Genomic DNA, 22,251 nt, shown 5'->3' on the forward strand with positions numbered 1-22,251 from the left:
AAATATACTATTGTAAGTATCTATTAGGTGCCAAATAAAGTAACATGGTTGACGACTTCATCTAAAATCAGCCATAAATCTCCTTGTGACGGGGAATAAAAGTTTGTACACAGCAACAGATAGGGGCAATTATATGCTTACATCACTTTAAAAAAAATACATCTCTAGTCTATCTCTGGATAACAGGGTTGACGTGTTATGCTCGACCCACTCAGAAATGTTGGGTTAAGTGGGTTAAAATCTTCATATAAGTCACAGAGGATGCACAGAGAGACATGGGTTAAAATCTTCATATAAGTCACAGAGGATGCACAGAGAGACATGGGTTAAAATCTTCATATAAGTCACAGAGGATGCACAGAGAGACATGGGTTAAAATCTTCATATAAGTCACAGAGGATGCACAGAGAGACATGGGTTAAAATCTTCATATAAGTCACAGAGGATGCACAGAGAGACATGGGTTAAAATCTTCATATAAGTCACAGAGGATGCACAGAGAGACATGGGTTAAAATCTTCATATAAGTCACAGAGGATGCACAGAGAGACATGGGTTAAAATCTTCATATAAGTCACAGAGGATGCACAGAGAGACATGGGTTAAAATCGTCATATAAGTCACAGAGGATGCACAGAGAGACATGGGTTAAAATCGTCATATAAATCACAGAGGATGCACAGAGAGACATGGGTTAAAATCTTCATATAAGTCACAGAGGATGCACAGAGAGACATGGGTTAAAATCTTCATATAAGTCACAGAGGATGCACAGAGAGACATGGGTTAAAATCGTCATATAAGTCACAGAGGATGCACAGAGAGACATGTCATATTGCTGAATTTTGGCACTTTAGCAAGTCTTCATTCATATTAAAAATCAGATGCATTGAATGTTCCATGTGGTCTTCATTTACAGTCAAATAACACGCTTTTGAAATGCAATATTTGTGCACAATTCTTACTTAATAAATCAAAGGGATGCAAAAAGCACTCATTTCATGGAATGACCGATTTATCGTCCGTAGCAAAGTCTGCCCTTTACATCTGCGAAGGATTTCAGGTGGACATGACATCTGACGTTGATAAGAGGAGATATGTTCTGGTCAGTCGTCATCCTTTTTCATCTTTCTCCCTCCCCTCTCTTTAGACGTGTTATATCTGTGAGGACCATGGGAGAGAGAGCAAGGCTGCTTGTGGAGCCTGCATGACGTGCAACCGCCAGGGCTGTCGACAAGCCTTCCACGTCACCTGGTGAGTGGTCCGTGTGTGTGTGTGTGTGTGTGTGTGTGTGTGTGTGTGTGTGTGTGTCTGTGTGTGTGTGTGTGTGTCCTCTCCCATCTGTCTGACTGTCTGACCCTGTGCAGTGCTCAGATGGCTGGCCTGCTGTGTGAGGAGGAGGGCCCTGAGGCTGACAACGTCAAGTACTGTGGCTACTGCAAGCACCATTACATCAAGATGGTAAGAGATGTATTCACGTCTGTTTTCAACTTTCTAGGAGATCTCAAATTCTTCTTTATTTGAATGGAATGAAATATGGAAATGTGTTATAAGAGTGTAGTGTAATAAGAAGACTTTGGAAAGGACTTACAACCTCCTCTTGGATTGGTAACGTCCATTCACATACTGCATTGAGGAAGGCAAGGAGACAGAGCTTTTCAACCCGGCGTGGAGAAATAGCTTCTTCCCCCTAGTTGCCCCTGTAGCTCTAGCTATTGCCCGTCTAGCTATTGCCCGTCTAGCTATTGCCCATCTAGCTATTGCCCGTCTAGTTATTGCCCGTCTAGCTATTGCCCATCTAGCTATTGCCCGTCTAGTTATTGCCCGTCTAGCTATTGCCCATCTAGCTATTGCCCGTCTAGCTATTGCCCGTCTAGCTATTGCCCGTCTAGCTATTGCCCATCTAGCTATTGCCCATCTAGCTATTGCCCGTCTAGCTATTGCCCATCTAGCTATTGCCCAACTAGCTATTGCCCGTCTAATTATTGCCCGTCTAGTTATTGCCCGTCTAGCTATTGCCCGTCTAGCTATTGCCCATCTAGCTATTGCCCGTCTAGCTATTGCCCGTCTAGCTATTGCCCGTCTAGCTATTGCCCGTCTAGTTATTGCCCGTCTAGCTATTGCCCGTCTAGCTATTGCCCATCTAGCTATTGCCCGTCTAGCTATTGCCCGTCTAGCTATTGCCCATCTAGCTATTGCCCGTCTAGCTGTGCTTGCCTTTGTGACCATTATGGTTGGCAGCAGTGTGACTCTCTGCCTCTCCTCTGCGGGGTCCTGTAGCAGAGGAAGATGCGCTCCAGTGGAGAGAACACAGAACGCAGCTCCTTCGGCCCCTCTAGGGGGCGCTCCACGTCCCCCGCCCAGGACAAACACGGCTCCCACCACCACAGGCTCAGGAAGGTGAGTGTGTGTGTATTGTGTGTGTGTGTGTGTGTGTGTGTGCGCGTACGCGTTCCTGTATTTGCATAAATGCTCAAATCCTCAGCCTTTCCCTTCGGGTTTCATTCAGAGTCACAAGGACAAGATGAGGCAAAAGGAGCGGCATAAAAAGTCATCTGATGGTCTGGGGTCCTCACTGTCCAGCAGCATGGACAAGGTAAAGCCAACCCCAATATGTACACCCCTAAATGCCCTCGGTCTCTGTCTCTTTCTTTCTAACCTCTCTAACCTCCCCTCTCTCTCTCTCTCTCTCTCTCTCTCTCTCTCTCTCTCTCTCTCTCTCTCTCTCTCTCTCTCTCTCTCTCTCTCTCTCTCTCTCTCTCTCTCTCTCTCTCTCTCTCTCTCTCTCTCTCTCTCTCTCTCTCTCTCTCTCTCTCTCTCTCTCTCTCTCTCTCTCTCTCTCTCGTCTTTCCCCACCTCCACCCATCCTATCTGTCTCCCTTCATTGTTCTAGTATAACCATTTGGGCTCCTAAATAGTTTGAACTATTGCTTATTGCTAAGTTGATACATTTGAGAAAATGGTTTTATTCAGGTGAGGTCCTTGGTTGATCTCTCTAACAGGACCTTATTGCAATACTTTCTAATGAGCGTAAATGGCTTTAATCTATGACATCAAACCCCTTCTCAATCCATAATGATACACTTTCCCCCGTGGCCTCTCTGTGTTGTTGATTTAGTTGTCGTCGGGTCACCACAGCAACAAGGACAGCGAGGGGAATTCGAAGAGGTTGAGCTCTCACGGCCAGGTGGGACATCGCAGTAAGAAGACAGGAAGCATTGGCAAGAGCTGCTCCTCTTCCTCTTGCTCCTCCAGTCCCTTCAACACGGGTATAAAGCTAATCCTTTATGGGCCAACTAACTGGCCATTTTGTGTCCAAGCAACTTCTCAGTCAGTTCTGTTTGTGAATAACCAACTCTCTAGTGCAGAACTCTTTGGTTTGGTATAACTTCACTGTGTTTAGTCTGAACGTGTGTTTTTATAATGGTTTTTAGGTATAACTCTACCGTATAGTGTTGTCTGGTTATTGTGCTGTGTTTAGGAATAACTACGGTGTGTATTCCCAGGTGGCGGCTCCCAAGACTTCCTCCCGTTCTCCTCTACCTCTCGTTTGGAGTGCGACCCCGACCGAGGAGCGGACGAGCATGGTGCCGAGGAGCACCGTGACGAGCGGACCAGATGGACAGCGCCTGAGGAAGATGACGAAGAAGAGGAGGAGGAAAAGGAAGAAGAGAAAGAAGAGGAGGAGGAATTGGACAATAGTAAATATCACAACAAGGCCTCTCTGCAGCCCCCGGCCCTGACCCCAGTTGACGGACCTCACGGAGGGTCGTCGCAGGGTCACGAGAGGTCAGAGGGCGAGGCCAACTCCTTTGAGACCAAGGTCACAATCTCCACCTTCGGCTCCATCATGCGCATCACTTCCTCCTCAGGTGGGCTAGGCGGCGGCAGCAGCAAGCTCCGCAAAATCTCCTCCTCCTCTTCCTCGGGGGACTACAAGCTTTCAAAGTCGCTTCTCAAGTCCCCGCACCTAGCCACGCCCCCTATACTGGAGGAGGCCGACCTAGAGGAAGACAAGACCACGCCCCCACCACCGCTGCCAACACACCGGGAGAGGAGGCACCGTGGCAACAAGAAGAGCCGGCACGGACCGGGGCGCCCGCGGGGGAGCAAGAACCGGGAGCGGACGGAGAGGCTAGAGGAGGAGTACCGTCAGCACCATCACCACACGGCTCCTGCTCCACCTCCTTCCCTAACCTCCTCCACCTCGTTCTCCTCGCTCTTCCCCAGCTCCTCCACACTCCCCCACACAGCGTACTCCTCCACCCTGCCCACCTCCTCCCTCTCCTCCTCCTCCTTCCCCTCCTCCTCCACTTCCTCTAGCGTCAGTTTCTCCACAGGCCGCGGCTCCGGTGAGTCTCACCAGATCTGTCTGAGTGGGCGTACTCTCTGTGCGGTAGCCCTCTAGCTTCCTGTGTGCGCATGAGTGACTGCAAGCATGCACTTGCATGTGAAAATAATACACAGCATTTCTGTGTATTGTGGCTGTGGATGATGAATGTACACATTATAAGTATGTGTATTTAGAGATGTTCAGGAAGCAAGATACCTCATTTAGAAAATGGCGGCCAGATTTAAGCTTGTACATATTTGCACTACAGAGAAAGAAAAGGATGAAGAAGTGTAACAGATTGAGTAAAAATAAGAGGGAAGAACCCTTGTATGAATACATTTGTTTGCTTATGACATTTTGAACAGAACTAGAAGTGCAGACTGCACATACGTAGTAAATCTTAGGTAGTTAGTGATCTGTGCGTCGTAAAGAGATTTGTTAGATTGTGGTTTTGTGTTGTGTCAACAGAGAGAGCATGTGCGTCAATGGCTGGGTTGACTTCCTGCTTCTGCTCTACTTTGACAAGATATGACCTCAACACTTTTATGTGTGCGGTTGTGTGTGTGTGTGTGTGTATGTTTGTACATATGTGCATGTGTGTGTTTAATAAATGAATTGCATTTATGAATTAAGTCTGATATTACTCTCTTGGTTAGGAATCTACACCAGCCACAAGGACCCTCTGTCTTTGAGTGGGGGTGTCTGTAACACCCCTCTATCGTTGGGCGGAGGCGTATGTAGCACCACTCTCTCTTCAGGACTCCTGCCATCTCACGTCTCCACGCTGCCACTTCAACCAGTCAACTCTGCCCTCAACACCCAGGTACTCCAGAAATCAACATCATGTCTGCGTTAGAGCCTTACCCATACCCGCGGCATTCAGGCTCTATCCTACCCAGGCCCGATTGCTTCTGCCAAATTTAAGGCCCGGCCCTTGCCGAAATCAGAAATAACTTCCTGCGTTAGTCAATCCGTTAGCTGCTCCTCTCTGTCTGTCACGAGCTCCCTGCTCTGCTCATGGCGGCTCTGAGTCTGGGAGTAGCCATAGCAACGGCTCCGCTTGGGCTACTCTGAAGAGACATGAGAGAGCAGTTAGCTGTTAGATACTTTTCATCGCTCTAAACCCTGCCCGTACCCTAGTTATTGATGAATAAACAGGTCAGGTAGCAGAGCTTTAGTCTGCTTCCCAAATGGCACCCTATTACCTACATTTGAAGTCGGAAGTTTACATACACCTTAGCCAAATACTTTTAAACTCAGTTTTTTGCACAATTCCTGACATTTAATCCTAGTAAAAATTCCCTGTCTTAGGTCAGTTAGGATCACCACTTTATTTTAAGAATGTGAAATGTCAGAATAATAGAGAGAATTATTTATTTCAGCCTTTATTTCTTTCATCACATTCCCAGAGGGTCAGAAGTTTACATACACTCACATAGTATTTGGTAGCATTGCCTTTAAATTGTTTAACTTGGGTCAAACGTTTTGGGTAGCCTTCCACAAGCTTCCCACAATAAGTTGGGTGAATTCTGGCCCATTCCTCCTGACAGAACTGGTTTAACTGAGTCAGGTTTGTAGGCCTCCTTGCTCGCACACGCTTTTTCAGTTCTGCCCACACATTTTCTATAGGATTGAGGTCAGGGCTTTGTGATGGCCACTCCAATACCTTGACTTTGTTATCCTTAAGCCATTTTGCCACAACTTTGGAAGTATGCTTGGGGTCATTGTCTATTTGGAAGACCTATTTGCGAACAAGCTTTAACTTCCTGACTGATGTCTTGAGATGTTGCTTCAATATATCCACATAATTTTCCTCGCTAATGATGCCGTCTATTTTGTTTAGTGCACCAGTCCCTCCTGCAGCAAAGCACCCCCACAACATGATGCTGCCACCCCCGTGCTTCACGGTTGGGATGGTGTTCTTTGGCTTGCAAGCCTCTCCCTTTTTCCTCCAAACATAACGATGGTCATCATGGCCAAACAGTTCAATTTTTGTTTCATCGGACCAGAGGACATTTCTCCAAAAAGTATGATCTTTGTCCCCATGTGCAGTTGCAAACGGTAGTCTGGCTTTTTTATGGCGGTTTTGGAGCAGTGGCTTCTTCCTTGCTGAGCGGCCTTTCAGGTTATGTTGATATAGGACTTATTTTACTGTGGATATAGATACTTTTGTACCTGTTTTCTCCAGCATCTTCACAAGGTCCTTTGCTGATGTTCTGGGATTGATTTGCACTTTTCGCACCAAAGTACGTTCATCTCTAGGAGACAGAACGCGTCTCCTTCCTGAGCGGTATGACGGCTGCGTGGTCCCATGGTGTTTATACTATTGTTTGTACAGAGGAACATGGTACCTTCCATCATTTGGAAATTGCTCCCAAGGATGAACCAGACTTGTGGAGGTCTACAATTTTTTTATGAGGTCTTGGCTGATTTCTTTTGATTTTCCCATAATGTCAAGCAAAGAGGCACTAAGTTTGAAGATAGGCCTTGAAATACATCCACAGGGACACCTCCAATTGACTCAAATGATGTCAATTAGCCTGTCAGAAGCTTCTAAAGCCATGACATAATTTTCTGGAATTTTCCAAGCTGTTTAAAGGCTCAGTCAACTTAGTGTATGTAAACTTCTGACCCACTGGAATTGTGATACAGTGAATTATACGTGAAATAATCTGGCTGTAAAAAATTGTTGGAAAAATGTATTGTGTCATGCACAAAGTAGAAACTCTAGTTTCTTAACGTAAAGGAGTCTGAAACTTCAAAGTGGAAATGACAAACTTCATGCGCCTTTTTAAACCTCAAGTACGCTAAGTTAAAAATGTCCTACTTTACACAAAAGTTCTCCTGCAACAAGGTGATCAAATTAAGATCTTACATCTGTAGTGTACTTTTTAGTGCACTATGCAGGGAATATATAGTGCCATTTTTACTGAGCTTTTTACTGAGCTTATCAACAATATCATGTTACAACCAAAATAGTATCCCAAATGTGTTCAGTTGTAGGGTAAATGAGATCCTAACTTTGTTCTGTGTTAAACACTTGCAGGTGCACCCATGTTCCAGCTCTTCCTACAGCCTCAGCTCCTCTCAGCCATTTAGCAGGATCCTTTCTACTGCCCGTACACTGCCCTCGCTACTGAGCCAAGCCCAGACCTCACTTCAAGGTAACACACACACACAGTCGTTAGTGAGATACTTATGTTTGCTATGAAGTTACAGTGGGGCAAAAAAGTATTTAGTCAGCCACCAATTGTGCAAGTTCTCCCACTTAAGAAGATGAGAGAGGCCTGTAATTTTCATCATAGGTACACTTCAACTATGACAGACAAAGTGAGAAAAATAATCCAGAAAATCACATTGTAGGATTTTTAATGAATTTATTTGCAAATGATGGTGGAAAATAATAAAATAGGTGTTAAGCCTATGTTAAAATTATTAAAAGGCAAACAACGATTGTGATTGTGTTGAATTGTGTTTGGGAAATGAAGATAGACATGGTTTTAAAAGGGTAGTGGTAATATTTAATTTAGTACATAAATGTGTATGCGGCTTAACCTACCCTGTCCCACAGCTCAACTTAACTTACCCTGTCCCACAGCTCAACTTAACTTACCCTGTCCCACAGCTCAACTTAACTTACCCTGTCCCACAGGTCAACTTAACTTACCCTGTCCCACAGCTCAACTTAACCTACCCTGTCCCACAGCTCAACTTAACTTATCCTGTCCCACAGCTCAACTTAACTTACCCTGTCCCACAGGTCAACTTAACCTACCCTGTCCCACAGCTCAACTTAACTTACCCTGTCCCACAGCTCAACTTAACTTACCCTGTCCCACAGCTCAACTTAACCTACCCTGTCCCACAGCTCAACTTAACTTACCCTGTCCCACAGCTCAACTTAACTTACCCTGTCCCACAGCTCAACTTAACTTACCCTGTCCCACAGCTCAACTTAACTTACCCTGTCCCACAGCTCAACTTAACTTACCCTGTCCCACAGCTCAACTTACCCTGTCCCACAGCTCAACTTAACTTACCCTGTCCCACAGCTCAACTTAACTTACCCTGTCCCACAGCTCAACTTAACTTACCCTGTCCCACAGCTCAACTTAACTTACCCTGTCCCACAGCTCAACTTAACTTACCCTGTCCCACAGGTCAACTTAACTTACCCTGTCCCACAGGTCAACTTAACTTACCCTGTCCCACAACTCAACTTAACTTACCCTGTCCCACAGCTCAACTTAACTTACCCTGTCCAACAGCTCAACTTAACTTACCCTGTCCCACAGCTCAACTTAACTTACCCTGTCCCACAGCTCAACTTAACTTACCCTGTCCCACAGCTCAACTAAGTTGTGCCAAGAGACCACTTTTTTTGGACAAGCTATGTTTTCAAAACAGAAAGGCATACTATATTTCCCTTGATGGAGTGATGCTGAATGTAAAAAACGGCTCAACTTACTCCAGTCTCCCCTACTGTAGCTACCTGGTAGTTTATTGGGATTGCTCTCTCTCCTCTCAGAGTCCGAGATGGACGACTGTCGCTTCCCATGTCACGACAACTCGCCACGAGAGAGCCTTTCCTCACAGTAAGTTTCTCTATGACTCACTGTCACTATCAACACAAATCTCTCTCACTGTCACTATCAACACTTTTATCTCTCACTGTCACTATCAACACTTTTATCTCTCACTGTCACTATCAACACAAATCTCTCTCACTGTCACTATCAACACAAATCTCTCTCACTGTCACTATCAACACAAATCTCTCTCACTGTCACTATCAAAACTGTTCTCTCTCATTGTCACTATCAATACTATTCTCTCTCACTGTCACTATCAACACTTTTATCTCTCACTGTTACTATCAACACTTTATCTCTCACTGTCACTATCAACACTTTTATCTCTCACTGTCACTATCAACACTGTTCTCTCTCACTGTCACTATCAATACTATTCTCTCTCACTGTCACTATCAATACAATTCTCTCTCACTGTCACTATCAACACTTTATCTCTCACTGTCACTATCAACACTGTTCTCTCTCTGTCACTATCAACACTGTTCTCTCTCACTGTCACTATCAATACTATTCTCTCTCACTGTCACTATCAACACTTTTATCTCTCACTGTCACTATCAATACTATTCTCTCACTGTCACTATCAACACTATTCTCTCTCACTGTCACTATCAACACTATTCTCTCTCACTGTCACTATCAATACTATTCTCTCTCACTGTCACTATCAATACAATTCTCTCTCACTGTCACAATCAATACTATTTTCTCTCACTGTCACTATCAACACTATTCTCTCTCACTGTCACTATCAACACTGTTCTCTCTCACTGTCACAATCAATACTATTCTCTCTCACTGCCACTATCAACACTATCACTGCCACTATCAACACTATCAACACTATTCTCTCACACTATCTCTTTTACTTTTGTATACTTTACCATTCCATTTAATTCGTTCTCTGTAGCCATATCCCTGTTGATTTACCACTGTTATTCTCTCAGGTCTCCTATGAGCAGTCTGCCCTTACTGTTTGACCAGAGGGAGGGCGTGGGCCCTGGGGTCAGAGGTCGCCCTGAAAACGTCCCTCCATCCAGCTCCCACATAGAGCTCCTCCTGGAGAAGCATGGCAACGGAGAGATGGGAGCCAACAGTAAGTGCAGTGGGTTGTGAAATGATTCACCCCCTTGGCATTTTTCCTATTTTGTTGCCTTACAACCTGGAATTAAAATAGATTTTTGGGGGTTTGTATCATTTGATTTACACAGCATGCCTACCACTTTGAACATGCAAAATATTTTTATTGTGAAATGAAGAAATAAGACAACAAAAAAAGAAAACTTGAGCGTGCATAACTATTCACCACCCCAAAATCAATACTTTGTAGAGCCAGCTTTTACAGCTGCAAGTCTCTTGGGGTATGTCTCTATAAGCTTGGCTCATCTAGCCAACAACTGGGATTGTTGCCCATTCTTCAAGGCAAAACTGCTCCAGCTCCTTCAAGTTGGATGGGTTCCGCTGGTGTACAGCAATCTTTAAGTCATACCAAAGATTCTCAATTGGCTTGAGGTCTGGGCTTTGACTTGGCCATTCCAAGACATTTAAATGTTTCCCCTTAAACCACTCGAGTGTTGCTTTAGCAGTATGCTTAGGGTCATTGTCCTGCTGGAAGGTGAACCTCCATCCCAGTCTCAAATCTCTGGAAGACTGAAACAGGTTTCCCTCAAGAATTTCCCTGTATTTAGAGCCACCCATCATTCCTTCAATTCTGACCAGTTTCCCAGTCCCTGCTGATGAAAAACATCCCCACAGCATGATGCTGCCACCACCATGCTTCACTGTGGGGGTGGCGTTCTCGGGATGATGTGAGGTGTTGGGTTTGTGCATTTTAGTCTCATCTGACCAGAGTACCTTCTTCCGTATGTTTGGGGAGTCTCCCACATGCCTTTTGGTGAACAGCAAACATTTATTTCTTTAAGCAATGGCTTTTTTTCTGCCCACTCTTCCGTAAAGCCCAGCTTTGTGGAGTGTATGGCTTAAAGTGGTCATATGAACAGATACTCCCATCTCCGCTGTGGCATTTTGCAGCTCCTTCAGGGTTATCTTTGGTATCTTTGTTGCCTCTCTGATTAATGCCCTCCTTGCCTGGTCCGTGAGATTTGGTGGGCGGCCCTCTCTTGGCAGGTTTGTTGTTGTGCCATATTCTTTCCATTTTTTAATAATGGATTTAATGGTGCTCCGTGGGATGTTCAACATTTTGGATATTTTTTTATAACCCAACCCTGATCTGTACTTCTCCACAACTTTGTCCCTGACCTGTTTGGAGAGCTCGTTGGTCTTCATGATGCCGCTTGCTTGGTGGTGTTTCAGACTCTGGGGCCTTTCAGAACAGGTGTATATATACTGAGATCATGTGACAAATCATGTGATACTTAGATTGCACACATTTTTGACTTTATTTAACTAATTATGTGACTTCTTAAGGTAATTGGTTGCACCAGATCTTATTTAGAGGCTTCATAGCACAGGGGGTGAATACATATGCACACACCACTTTTCCGTTTGTTCTTTTTTAAATTTCACTTCACCAACTTGGACTATATTGTGAATGTCCATTGCATGAAATCCAAATAAAAATCCAGTTAAATGACAGGTTGTAATGCAACAAAATAGGAAAAACGCCAAGGAGGATGAATACTTTTGCAAAGCACTGTACACCGGGATGCTTTGTGGCAGTCTATAATATATCTTCATTCTCTGATAATTTTCAGTCTGTCTTTTTTGGGCGATGTGTCTGCCTTTTTGACACCGTCTGTCATACACACCCGATGTCAACTGTATTTTTGGACTCTTTGAAGAGGAAGTGGATTCTTATCAACCCGAGTCAGTCTGATACACTTGCTTTCAGATCCTTTAAAATGTGCTGTGCTGTTCAGCGATGATCATTAGTGTATCCCTTAGGACCTAGGTGTCTTTGCACAAACAGTACTGTGACACAACAATCAGTATGGAAGCTGTACTAAAAAACGGAAGTGACTCGAATACAGTGCCATACTCTCACTCTCTTATTTTCTCACTTTCTTTCCTACCCCTTTTCCCTGTTTCTTCCCCCCTCTCCCGCCTCCCTCCCCCTTTCCGTCTCTCTCTCTCCTCCAGTTGTAGAGATGCTCCAGTCCCTCCACTCGCTGCAGCAGGAGAACCAGCGTCTCCAGGACCAGATTCTCAGCCTGACGGCCAAGAAGGAGCGGCTGCAGCTGCTCAACGTGGAGCTGGCCTGTCCCTTCCCCCCGCAGGTCCATCACTCCCACCACTCCGCCCAGGGCCTAGTGCCCACCACCACCCACGCCCACATCAGCTTCCTCTCCTCCGCACACGGTCAGACTCAGGAAACCCTCCTCATCCTCCACTCCTCATTCACCTCCTCTCAGAAGCTTTCTATCCTCCTTACCTCATTCGTTCTTAGAGTTAGTTTGCTAGTCTGAAAGGAGTGCCACCATCCCCAAACACAAACCTTGTTTTTGTCATTATAATCTGGACAGTCGTGTGTTGTGTTTTTGTAGTTGGTTCCCTGTCCCTGTATCTATATCCCTGTGTGTGTACTTCTCTTGTCCATATAGACCCCCTCAGCACCAATAAGAGTCCCCTGTCTAAAAGCTGCTTCCTGAATGATACCTCCTTCATCACCTCATCCGAGGTGAGAACCCCTTTGTGCTCACCATACCTTACTTAGTACCGGCCAACACCTGAACCCACTGTGTAGTTACTTACACAACACTCTTACCCTTTATCCCAAACTGTAGCATTAAAGGTGACATCTGAGTTTCATTTCCAATCAATGGTGCCGCCTCTACTTGTTTGTACATTGAGTAGCAACGGTCATCTAAATGGTTTAAAAGGTTTTTAAAACTATTCTAATAAATGCAACAGAAGGACAATGGATGAAGATACTTTTAGAATGTTTATAATCCATCAGATATTGACTGAGTTATAGCACGTAAAACATCTTACTGGCACGGAAAAATAAGGAGTTTAGGGATTTAGGTGGGAATTCAGGTATTCAATTTATTGTGAAATTGTATTTTTGTTATTAGAATGCACTCACATATAAATGTTCTTATTGTATTAGGTATTTGGGGGGGTATTTTGTGTTAAAATAAAGACAATTCTATGCGCATCGTTTGCATAAATACACCAGGTTTATTTGCGTATGAGTAAATTAACATAAAGGGGTGGCACAGGGCAGCATCCCCCAAACCCTACCTCTGTCTACCCTATCTGCACTCACCTGCGCTGACTAGACTGCCCCATTAATTACTGTTGTTCTCACGTTCACTTGCATAATTCAACAAGTGTGTCAATAGCAGGATACCCTCAGATTAAAATCAACATGCTTGGCTCTAGATTTACACCTACAGTATCTAAACATACTTTGCATTTTTTTGCGAGATCAAACATAATATCACTTTAATCCAAGTGTTCATTTTCGAAAGTTGCTTTTGTTGGGTTCTGAGAATATGAAAATATACTTATTCGTGTCACTGATGGAGTGCTGAGGTTTAGAGGGTCTACACCAGAAGTTAAGGGTTATAGGAGGAAGGTATATAGTGTGTGCAACTAACCTTGGAATGTGTTGAGTGCAGGGAAGTGATTACATGTGGCAGGCATTGATAAGGGGAGAGAGCCATGGATTGGTGATGGAGGGGGGGGGTTGAGGTCAGGTCACCTTAAGGGAGAAATACAAGTTTATGGCCTGTATCACTAGTGTCCTGCCTAGCAGTAAAGAACGATGTTTGTACAGATGGGTAGGAGGTGACTCAGCCTATGAGGAACGGTTAAATATCAGTGCTTGTGTGAAAATGTGTTTGTCTAATGCAGCTGTATTGATCCTCTGGGAAGAATTCAACTTAAGCTTTCACAGTGTCCGTTGAGTGTTTTACTCTGAGAATTAGAACCTAACGCATCTCATTTGTAAACATGTCAACTGTATTACTTTTTAAAATTCCACAAAAAAGTGAACGCCCATTGAAATCAAGTTATCTTTCTTGTGATTTAAGTGTCAAGATGGTGCGTTATATCCCTAACAAAGTTGTAGCGTTTTTTTATAGAATCAGTGTAAAGACAATTTATTCCATTGAGCCCATTTTAGCCATTACCAGAGTGTGTTTGACAGGTTGTTATAAACGTTTCCACGGTCGTAACGTTAAGCAAGAGTATGAAAGAGTCGCAGGAATAAAATGAAAGCAATTCATCCAGCGAGATTTAAGTGATAAGTGGATTTTCATCCCTCAAACACAGGAAATAGATGACTGAAAAAGACAGATCTTCAGGTGGGCGCGAGATGCGTGTTATTACATTGAGGGAATGTTAATATATGAAATATGGGGAAATTAAACTTACAGATTGCACCTGTAAATGAACCATAACTGTCCCATTAGTTTTACCCTGTGTTTTTATCTTCCGACTCTAGGAGCTCCACTCTGGTAGTCCCTCCCGCAGTAGCTCCTCCCTCTCCTTCCAGAGCACTCCACCCCCTCAGCAGAGCCCCGCCTCCTTTGGCCAGCCCTTGCTGAACGGGCTGGGTGGGCGGGTTTTGACTGACAGCCTGGGGGGCCTCAGTCAGGCCAGCAGTTCCATGGTGGGCGGGCTCATGGCCTCCCAAGCAGGAAGTCCCCAGCTGAACATGAACGGCATGCTGGGCAGCCTGAACGGGGTGATCCAGTCACCTGTCCAGAACGGCCCCCAGCCCACCCTACCGGCCCTGCGGCCCCAGCCTCCTCCTTTGGGCCTACAAGCACTGGCACAGGGCCTGCAGCTCCCCAAGAGCATGAGTCCGTGAGTACCTCCTCAATGTCTGATCACCAGAAAAGTATAATGATTGGTGATAGTGTTGGTTGATTGTTTTGTGAGGATGTTGTTGGTTGATTGCTGTTGATCAGTTGTTGTTGTTGTTGTGATAGCCACGGCCACTATTTTTGTGACAATGATACATTTTTATATAGTCTGATAGTGACAGACAGTTGATTTCTTGTTGTTACTGGCTGTGCTGACAGATTCTGGTCTAGACTGTTACTGTAATTTATTTTTGTTGTGACTAATGGGTTGGCTGGGCTGAGTGTTGTTTGGACTGGAAGTGTACCATGATGAGTAATATTTAACATGGTTGTATTTCAGGTCTTCTCTCCTGTCTGAGCAGCAGAAGCAGCTCCTTCTCCAGCAGAACTTTACTCCAGTAATGACTCTACCATGCCATACAAACACACTCAGACATGCAAACACTTGCAGTACACGCACGCTCGTGATCTTTGGTAACGCAATACAACACAACCGTGATAAGATGGTTATCATATGAAGTTAAGATAAAACTGAAACAGTAGTAATGGATAGATTGTCAGGACCGAAATAAGAGATACATTATTAAAATATAGCTGCGAGCAGCAATGAACGGGGTTCACAAAGCAAGCACTCAATCATGTAGGAACTACAGTGCCTTGCGAAAGTATTCGGCCCCCTTGAACTTTGCGACCTTTTGCCACATTTCAGGCTTCAAACATAAAGATATAAAACTGTATTTTTTTGTGAAGAATCAACAACAAGTGGGACACAATCATGAAGTGGAACGACATTTATTGGATATTTCAAACTTTTTTAACAAATCAAAAACTGAAAAATTGGGCGTGCAAAATTATTCAGCCCCCTTAAGTTAATACTTTGTAGCGCCACTTTTTGCTGCGATTACAGCTGTAAGTCGCTTGGGGTATGTCTCTATCAGTTTTGCACATCGAGAGACTGACGTTTTTTCCCATTCCTCCTTGCAAAACAGCTCGAGCTCAGTGAGGTTGGATGGAGAGCATTTGTGAACAGCAGTTTTCAGTTCTTTCCACAGATTCTCGATTGGATTCAGGTCTGGACTTTGACTTGGCCATTCTAACACCTGGATATGTTTATTTTTGAACCATTCCATTGTAGATTTTGCTTTATGTTTTGGATCATTGTCTTGTTGGAAGACAAATCTCCGTCCCAGTCTCAGGTCTTTTGCAGACTCCATCAGGTTTTCTTCCAGAATGGTCCTGTATTTGGCTCCATCCATCTTCCCATCAATTTTAACCATCTTCCCTGTCCCTGCTGAAGAAAAGCAGGCCAAAACCATGATGCTGCCACCACCATGTTTGACAGTGGGGATTGTGTGTTCAGCTGTGTTGCTTTTACGCCAAACATAACGTTTTGCATTGTTGCCAAAAAGTTCAATTTTGGTTTCATCTGACCAGAGCACCTTCTTCCACATGTTTGGTGTGTCTCCCAGGTGGCTTGTGGCAAACTTTAAACGACACTTTTTATGGATATCTTTAAGAAATGGCTTTCTTCTTGCCACTCTTCCATAAAGGCCAGATTTGTGCAATATACGACTGATTGTTGTCCTATGGACAGAGTCTCCCACCTCAGCTGTAGATCTCTGCAGTTCATCCAGAGTGATCATGGGCCTCTTGGCTGCATCTCTGATCAGTCTTCTCCTTGTATGAGCTGAAAGTTTAGAGGGACGGCCAGGTCTTGGTAGATTTGCAGTGGTCTGATACTCCTTCCATTTCAATATTATCGCTTGCACAGTGCTACTTGGGATGTTTAAAGCTTGGGAAATCTTTTTGTATCCAAATCCGGCTTTAAACTTCTTCACAACAGTATCTCGGACCTGCCTGGTGTGTTCCTTGTTCTTCATGATGCTCTCTACGCTTTTAATGGACCTCTGAGACTATCACAGTGCAGGTGCATTTATACGGAGACTTGATTACACACAGGTGGATTGTATTTATCATCATTAGTCATTTAGGTCAACATTGGATCATTCAGAGATCCTCACTAAACTTCTGGAGAGAGTTTGCTGCACTGAAAGTAAAGGGGCTGAATAATTTTGCACGCCCAATTTTTCAGTTTTTGATTTGTTAAAAAAGTTAGAAACATCCTATAAATGTCGTTCCACTTCATGATTGTGTCCCACTTGTTGTTGATTCTTCACAAAAAAATACAGTTTTATATCTTTATGTTTGAAGCCTGAAATGTGGCAAAAGGTCGCAAAGTTCAAGGGGGCCGAATACTTTCGCAAGGCACTGTATCTTCCTTTATGGGCAATCATGATTCTAATACTTGATTCTATACTACATCTGGAGTGAATATGACGAGGAAAATATGATTCTGAGCATTAGTGTTACATATGCAAAGAATGAGTTGTTATTAATATTTTCCTTATTTTTTTTTTTAGATATCATTACCAAAGTCAGTGTGGTTCATCTTAGGGATGTCTATGATAGTGATGACAAGTTTCAAGTTGATAGGCCGCTGAGGAGTGGATTTACAGTGTTTCAAATGGACATGTGAAATCAGATTTTTTAAATTTTAAGCTAGAGGCTTGTTGGGGGGGGCGCTACAGGCTGGAGCTGTATAGGGTGAGGTTAGATAGGATGAGTCTGGGGGTGAGGTGGCAGAGGTGATTGGTAGGGGGCGGCTGTAGCTACAGCCCTGGAATGGCGGCCCACTGCTGGTGGTTCAGGTGTTGCCTGAGCTTGATCAGGTGTAGCTAATGCCAACACTGGGAGCTGCGTTGGTGTACTGTTTTGGACTGGAATTTGTGCTAGAGGGTGCCATTTGAAACCTCAGCTTCTCCAAGATTGCTCCATGATTTTCAACAGTTGCCTATAAACCTTGCATCATAGCTTTTTGTGGATGGGATTGTCATGACCTATGATGGATGAGGTCATGGGTTGTCTTTGGTGTCCGGTTATGGGGTTTGGACCTGGATTAGGGTTGAACTTTGAAGTCTCCCATTTGTTCCTCAGATTCTTTGTACTCCTGTGCAGGGGTGAAAGAAAAATGTATTTATTCCCGGTACGGGACGTCCTGTAGTGCACCGAAACAAATGTAATAACATATAGAATCCCTATTAATTCAATAGGATCTCTGTGGGCCTAGTTGTAAAGAATTGTCATTTAACTTTTCATGTATGACCTTTTACTTGGTATTTTATTAGGATCACCAATAGCTGTTGCTAAAGCAGCAGCTATCCTACCCGGGGTCCACACAAAACATGAAATAATACAGAACATTCGTACACAACAGCTCAAGGACAGAACTACATCAATTGAAAAATGGCACACAACCAACATATCAATACATACACAAAATATCTAGGTCAAATTGGGGAGAGGCATTGTGCCATGAGATGTTGCTTTATGTTTTTTTTCCAAAGATTTTTGCTGTTCATCTGAGCAATATGAGATGGAAGTTCCATGCAATAATGGTGCTATAATATTTTACACTTTCTTGAATTTGTGGCATAAAACACAACCAGTTATGATGTTTTCATTTGATTGTCAAATAATCACTTCAAAGGGCTCCTTTACTCGGCTACCCGCCCGCGCACGTTCATCCACTCACAACATATTTCCAGCCTCAGTGGTGAATGAAAGAGACATCTGTTACACAAAACACCAAAAAGTGTAATGACATTTGGCAATTGTCATTAGGCCAGAATTTATGTGTCCACTGCTGTCCGCGCACGTGCGTAGACGCATTGGAGCGTAGACTATACGACCCGTTTGCAAGTCCATTCACTCATTTTTCATGCCTCTGACATGCGGTAATGATAAAAAGCGGTGTAATCGCCTACAGCTCTCTTATAATTATTGGTACAGGCTCATGTTTTACCGGTAAGGCGTACCTCCATCTTGTTTGTTGGGACGCCACATCTTTTCCGTACAGCCTTACTTTCACCCCCGGCTGTGGTTGTTCCATACAGTAAAGGTGGGCTGTAGAAGGAGGTTTTGACTGGTTCAGAGTTCAAAGTGTGCAGAGGAAATGAAGCAGGAATCCAAATAGAGCGGTTTATTGAACACAAGGGATGGCATGGTGCACCTTCACAAGTGCAGTCTCAGTGCTATGATGGGGTTTAAAACCAGACTGAAGCATTTCGTATACATTGTCTTCAGGAAGGCAGTGAGTTGCTGTGCAACAGCTTTTTCTAAAATTTTTGAGAGGAACGTGAGATTCGATATAGGCCGATAGTTTATATTTTCTGGGTCAAGGTTTGGCTTTTCAAGAGAGGCTTTACTGCCACTTTTAGTGAGTTTGGTACACGTCCGTGAGCTGTTTATTATGTTCAACATAGGAGGGCCAAGCACAGGAAGCAGCTCTTTCAGTAGTTTAGTTGGAATAGGGTCCAGTATGCAGCTTGAAGGTTTAGAGGCCATGATTATTTTCATCATTGTGTCAAGAGATATAGTACTAAAACACTTGAGCGTCTCTCTTGATCCTAGGTCCTGGCAGAGTTGTGCAGACTCAGGACAACTGAGCTTTGAAGGAATACGCAGATTTAAAGAGGAGTCCGTAATTTGCTTTCTAATGATCATGATCTTTTCCTCAAAGAAGTTCATGAATTTATTACTGCTGAAGTGAAAGCCATCCTCTCTTGGGGAATGCTGCTTTTTAGTTAGCTTTGCAACAGAATCAAAATACATTTTGGATTGTTCTTATTTTCCTCAAATAAGTTGGAAAAATAGGATGATCGAGCAGCAGTGAGGGCTCTTCGATACTGCACGGTACTGTCTTTCCAAGCTACTCGGAAGACTTCCAGTTTGGTGTGGCGCCATTTCCGTTCCAATTTTCTGAAAGCTTGCTTCAGAGCTCGGGTATTTTCTGTATACCAGGGAGCTAGCTTGTTATGACAAATGTTTTTAGTTTTTAGGGGTGCGACTGCATCTAGGGTATTGCACAAATTTAAATGAATGGTTAACTGATTTGTGTCCTCAGGCAGAGGGAGTCTGGAAGGGCATCAAGGAAGCTTTGAGTTGTCTGAGAATGTATAGCACGACTTCTGAGGATCCTTGGTTGGGGTCTGAGCAGATTGTTGCGATTGCAAACGTAATAAAATGGTGGTCCGATAGTCCAGGATTATGAGGAAAAACATTAAGATCCACAACATTTATTCCATGGGACAAAACTAGGTCAAATCAAATCAAATTTTATTTGTCACATACACATGGTTAGCAGATGTTAATGCGAGTGTAGCGAAATGCTTGTGCTTCTAGTTCCGACAATGCAGTAATAACCAACAAGTAATCTAACTAACAATTCCAAAACTACTACCTTATACACACAAGTGTAAGGGGATAAAGAATATGTACATAAAGATATATGAGTGAGTGATGGTACAGAGCGGCATAGGCAAGATACAGTAGATGGTATTGAGTGCAGTATAAACATATGAGATGAGTATGTAAACAAAGTGGCATAGTTAAAGTGGCTAGTGATACATGTATTACATAAAGATGCAGTAGATGATGTAGAGTACATTATATACATATACTTATGAGATGAATAATGTAGGGTATGTAAACATTATATTAGGTAGCATTGTTTAAAGTGGCTAGTGATATATTTTACATCATTTCCCATCAATTCCCATTATTAAAGTGGATGGAGTTGAGTCAGTGTGTTGGCAGCAGCCACTCAATGTTAGTGGTGGCTGTTTAACAGTCTGATGGCCTTGAGATAAAAGCTGTTTTTCAGTCTCTCGGTCCCAGCTTTGATGCACCTGTACTGACCTCGCCTTCTGGATGATAGCGGGGTGAACAGGCATTGGCTCGGGTGGTTGTTGTCCTTGATGATCTTTATGGCCTTCCTGTGACATCGGGTGGTGTAGGTGTCCTGGAGGGCAGGTAGTTTGCCCCCGGTGATGCGTTGTGCAGACCTCACTACCCTCTGGAGAGCCTTACGGTTGTGGGCTGAGCAGTTGCCGTACCAGGCGGTGATACAGCCCGACAGGATGCTCTCGATTGTGCATCTGTAGAAGTTTGTGAGTGCTTTTGGTGACAAGCCGAATTTCTTCAGCCTCCTGAGGTTGAAGAGGCGCTGCTGCGCCTTCTTCACGATGCTGTCTGTGTGGGTGGACCAATTCAGTTTGTCTGTGATGTGTACGCCGAGGAACTTAAAACTTACTACCCTCTACACTACTGTTCCATCAATGTGGATAGGGGGCTGTTCCCTCTGCTGTTTCCTGAAGTCCACAATCATCTCCTTAGTTTTGTTGACATTCAGTGTGAGGTTATTTTCCTGACACCACACTCCGAGGGCCCTCACCTCCTCCCTGTAGGCCGTCTCGTCGTTGTTGGTAATCAAGCCTACCACTGTTGTGTCGTCCGCAAACTTGATGATTGAGTTGGAGGCGTGCGTGGCCACGCAGTCGTGGGTGAACAGGGAGTACAGGATCGTCTGTGGACCTATTTGGGCAGTAAGCAAATTGGAGTGGGTCTAGGGTGTCAGGTAGGGTGGAGGTGATATGGTCCTTGACTAGTCTCTCAAAGCACTTCATGGTGACGGAAGTGAGTGCTACGGGGCGGTAGTCGTTTAGCTCAGTTACCTTAGCTTTCTTGGGAACAGGAACAATGGTGGCCCTCTTGAAGCATGTGGGAACAACAGACTGGGATAGGGATTGATTGAATATGTCCGTAAACACACCAGCCAGCTGGTCTGCGCATGCTCTGAGGGCGCGGCTGGGGATGCCGTCTGGGCCTGCAGCCTTGCGAGGGTTGACATGTTTAAATGTTTTCCTCACGTCGGCTACAGTGAAGGAGAGTCCGCATGTTTTAGTTGCGGGCCGTGTCAGTGCCACTGTATTGTCCTCAAAGCGGGCAAAAAAGTTATTTAGTCTGCCTAGGAGCAAGACATCCTGGTCCGTGACTGGGCTGGTTTTCTTTTTGTAATCCGTGATTGACTGTAGACCCTGCCACATACCTCTTGTGTCTGAGCCGTTGAATTGAGATTCTACTTTGTCTCTATACTGACGCTTAGCTTGTTTGATTGCCTTGCGTAGGGAATAGTTACACTGTTTGTATTCGGTCATGTTTCCGGTCACCTTGCCCTGATTAAAAGCAGTGGTTCGGGCTTTCAGTTTCACGCGAATGCTGCCATCAATCCACGGTTTCTGGTTTGGGAATGTTTTAATCGTTGCTATGGGAACGACATTTTCAACGCACGTTCTAATGAACTCGCTCACCGAATCAGCGTATTCGTCAATGTTGTTGTCTGACGCAATACGTAACATATCCCAGTCCACGTGATGGAAGCAGTCTTGGAGTGTGGAATCAGATTGGTCGGACCAGCGTTGAACAGACCTCAGCGCGGGAGCTTCTTGTTTTAGTTTCTGTCTGTAGGCAGGGATCAACAAAATGGAGTCGTGGTCAGCTTTTCCGAAAGGAGGGCGGGGCAGTGCCTTATATGCGTCGCGGAAGTTAGAATAGCAGTGATCCAAGGTTTTTCCACCCCTGGTTGCGCAATCGATATGCTGATAAAATTTAGGGAGTCTTGTTTTCAGATTAGCCTTGTTAAAATCCCCAG

At 44.2% G+C, this 22,251-nt stretch overlaps 1 protein-coding gene across 1 annotated transcript in view; it reads left to right on the forward strand.

Moving 5' to 3' along the window:
* LOC110495131 (protein AF-17) overlaps positions 1–22,251 on the forward strand; it is a 35,443-nt gene that overhangs the window by 3,879 nt on the left and 9,313 nt on the right. The window contains exons 5-18 of the mRNA XM_036949624.1: positions 1,151–1,254; positions 1,368–1,461; positions 2,281–2,400; positions 2,510–2,596; positions 3,119–3,269; positions 3,507–4,352; positions 4,990–5,156; positions 7,380–7,497; positions 8,862–8,928; positions 9,876–10,024; positions 12,028–12,246; positions 12,489–12,565; positions 14,339–14,703; positions 15,043–15,100. Of these exons, the coding sequence (XP_036805519.1) occupies positions 1,151–1,254; positions 1,368–1,461; positions 2,281–2,400; positions 2,510–2,596; positions 3,119–3,269; positions 3,507–4,352; positions 4,990–5,156; positions 7,380–7,497; positions 8,862–8,928; positions 9,876–10,024; positions 12,028–12,246; positions 12,489–12,565; positions 14,339–14,703; positions 15,043–15,100 (2,622 nt within the window). The remainder of the gene's footprint in view (positions 1–1,150; positions 1,255–1,367; positions 1,462–2,280; positions 2,401–2,509; positions 2,597–3,118; positions 3,270–3,506; positions 4,353–4,989; positions 5,157–7,379; positions 7,498–8,861; positions 8,929–9,875; positions 10,025–12,027; positions 12,247–12,488; positions 12,566–14,338; positions 14,704–15,042; positions 15,101–22,251) is intronic.

This window comes from Oncorhynchus mykiss, chromosome 17 (assembly GCF_013265735.2).
Source record: "Oncorhynchus mykiss isolate Arlee chromosome 17, USDA_OmykA_1.1, whole genome shotgun sequence".
Classification (NCBI taxonomy): domain Eukaryota; kingdom Metazoa; phylum Chordata; class Actinopteri; order Salmoniformes; family Salmonidae; genus Oncorhynchus; species Oncorhynchus mykiss.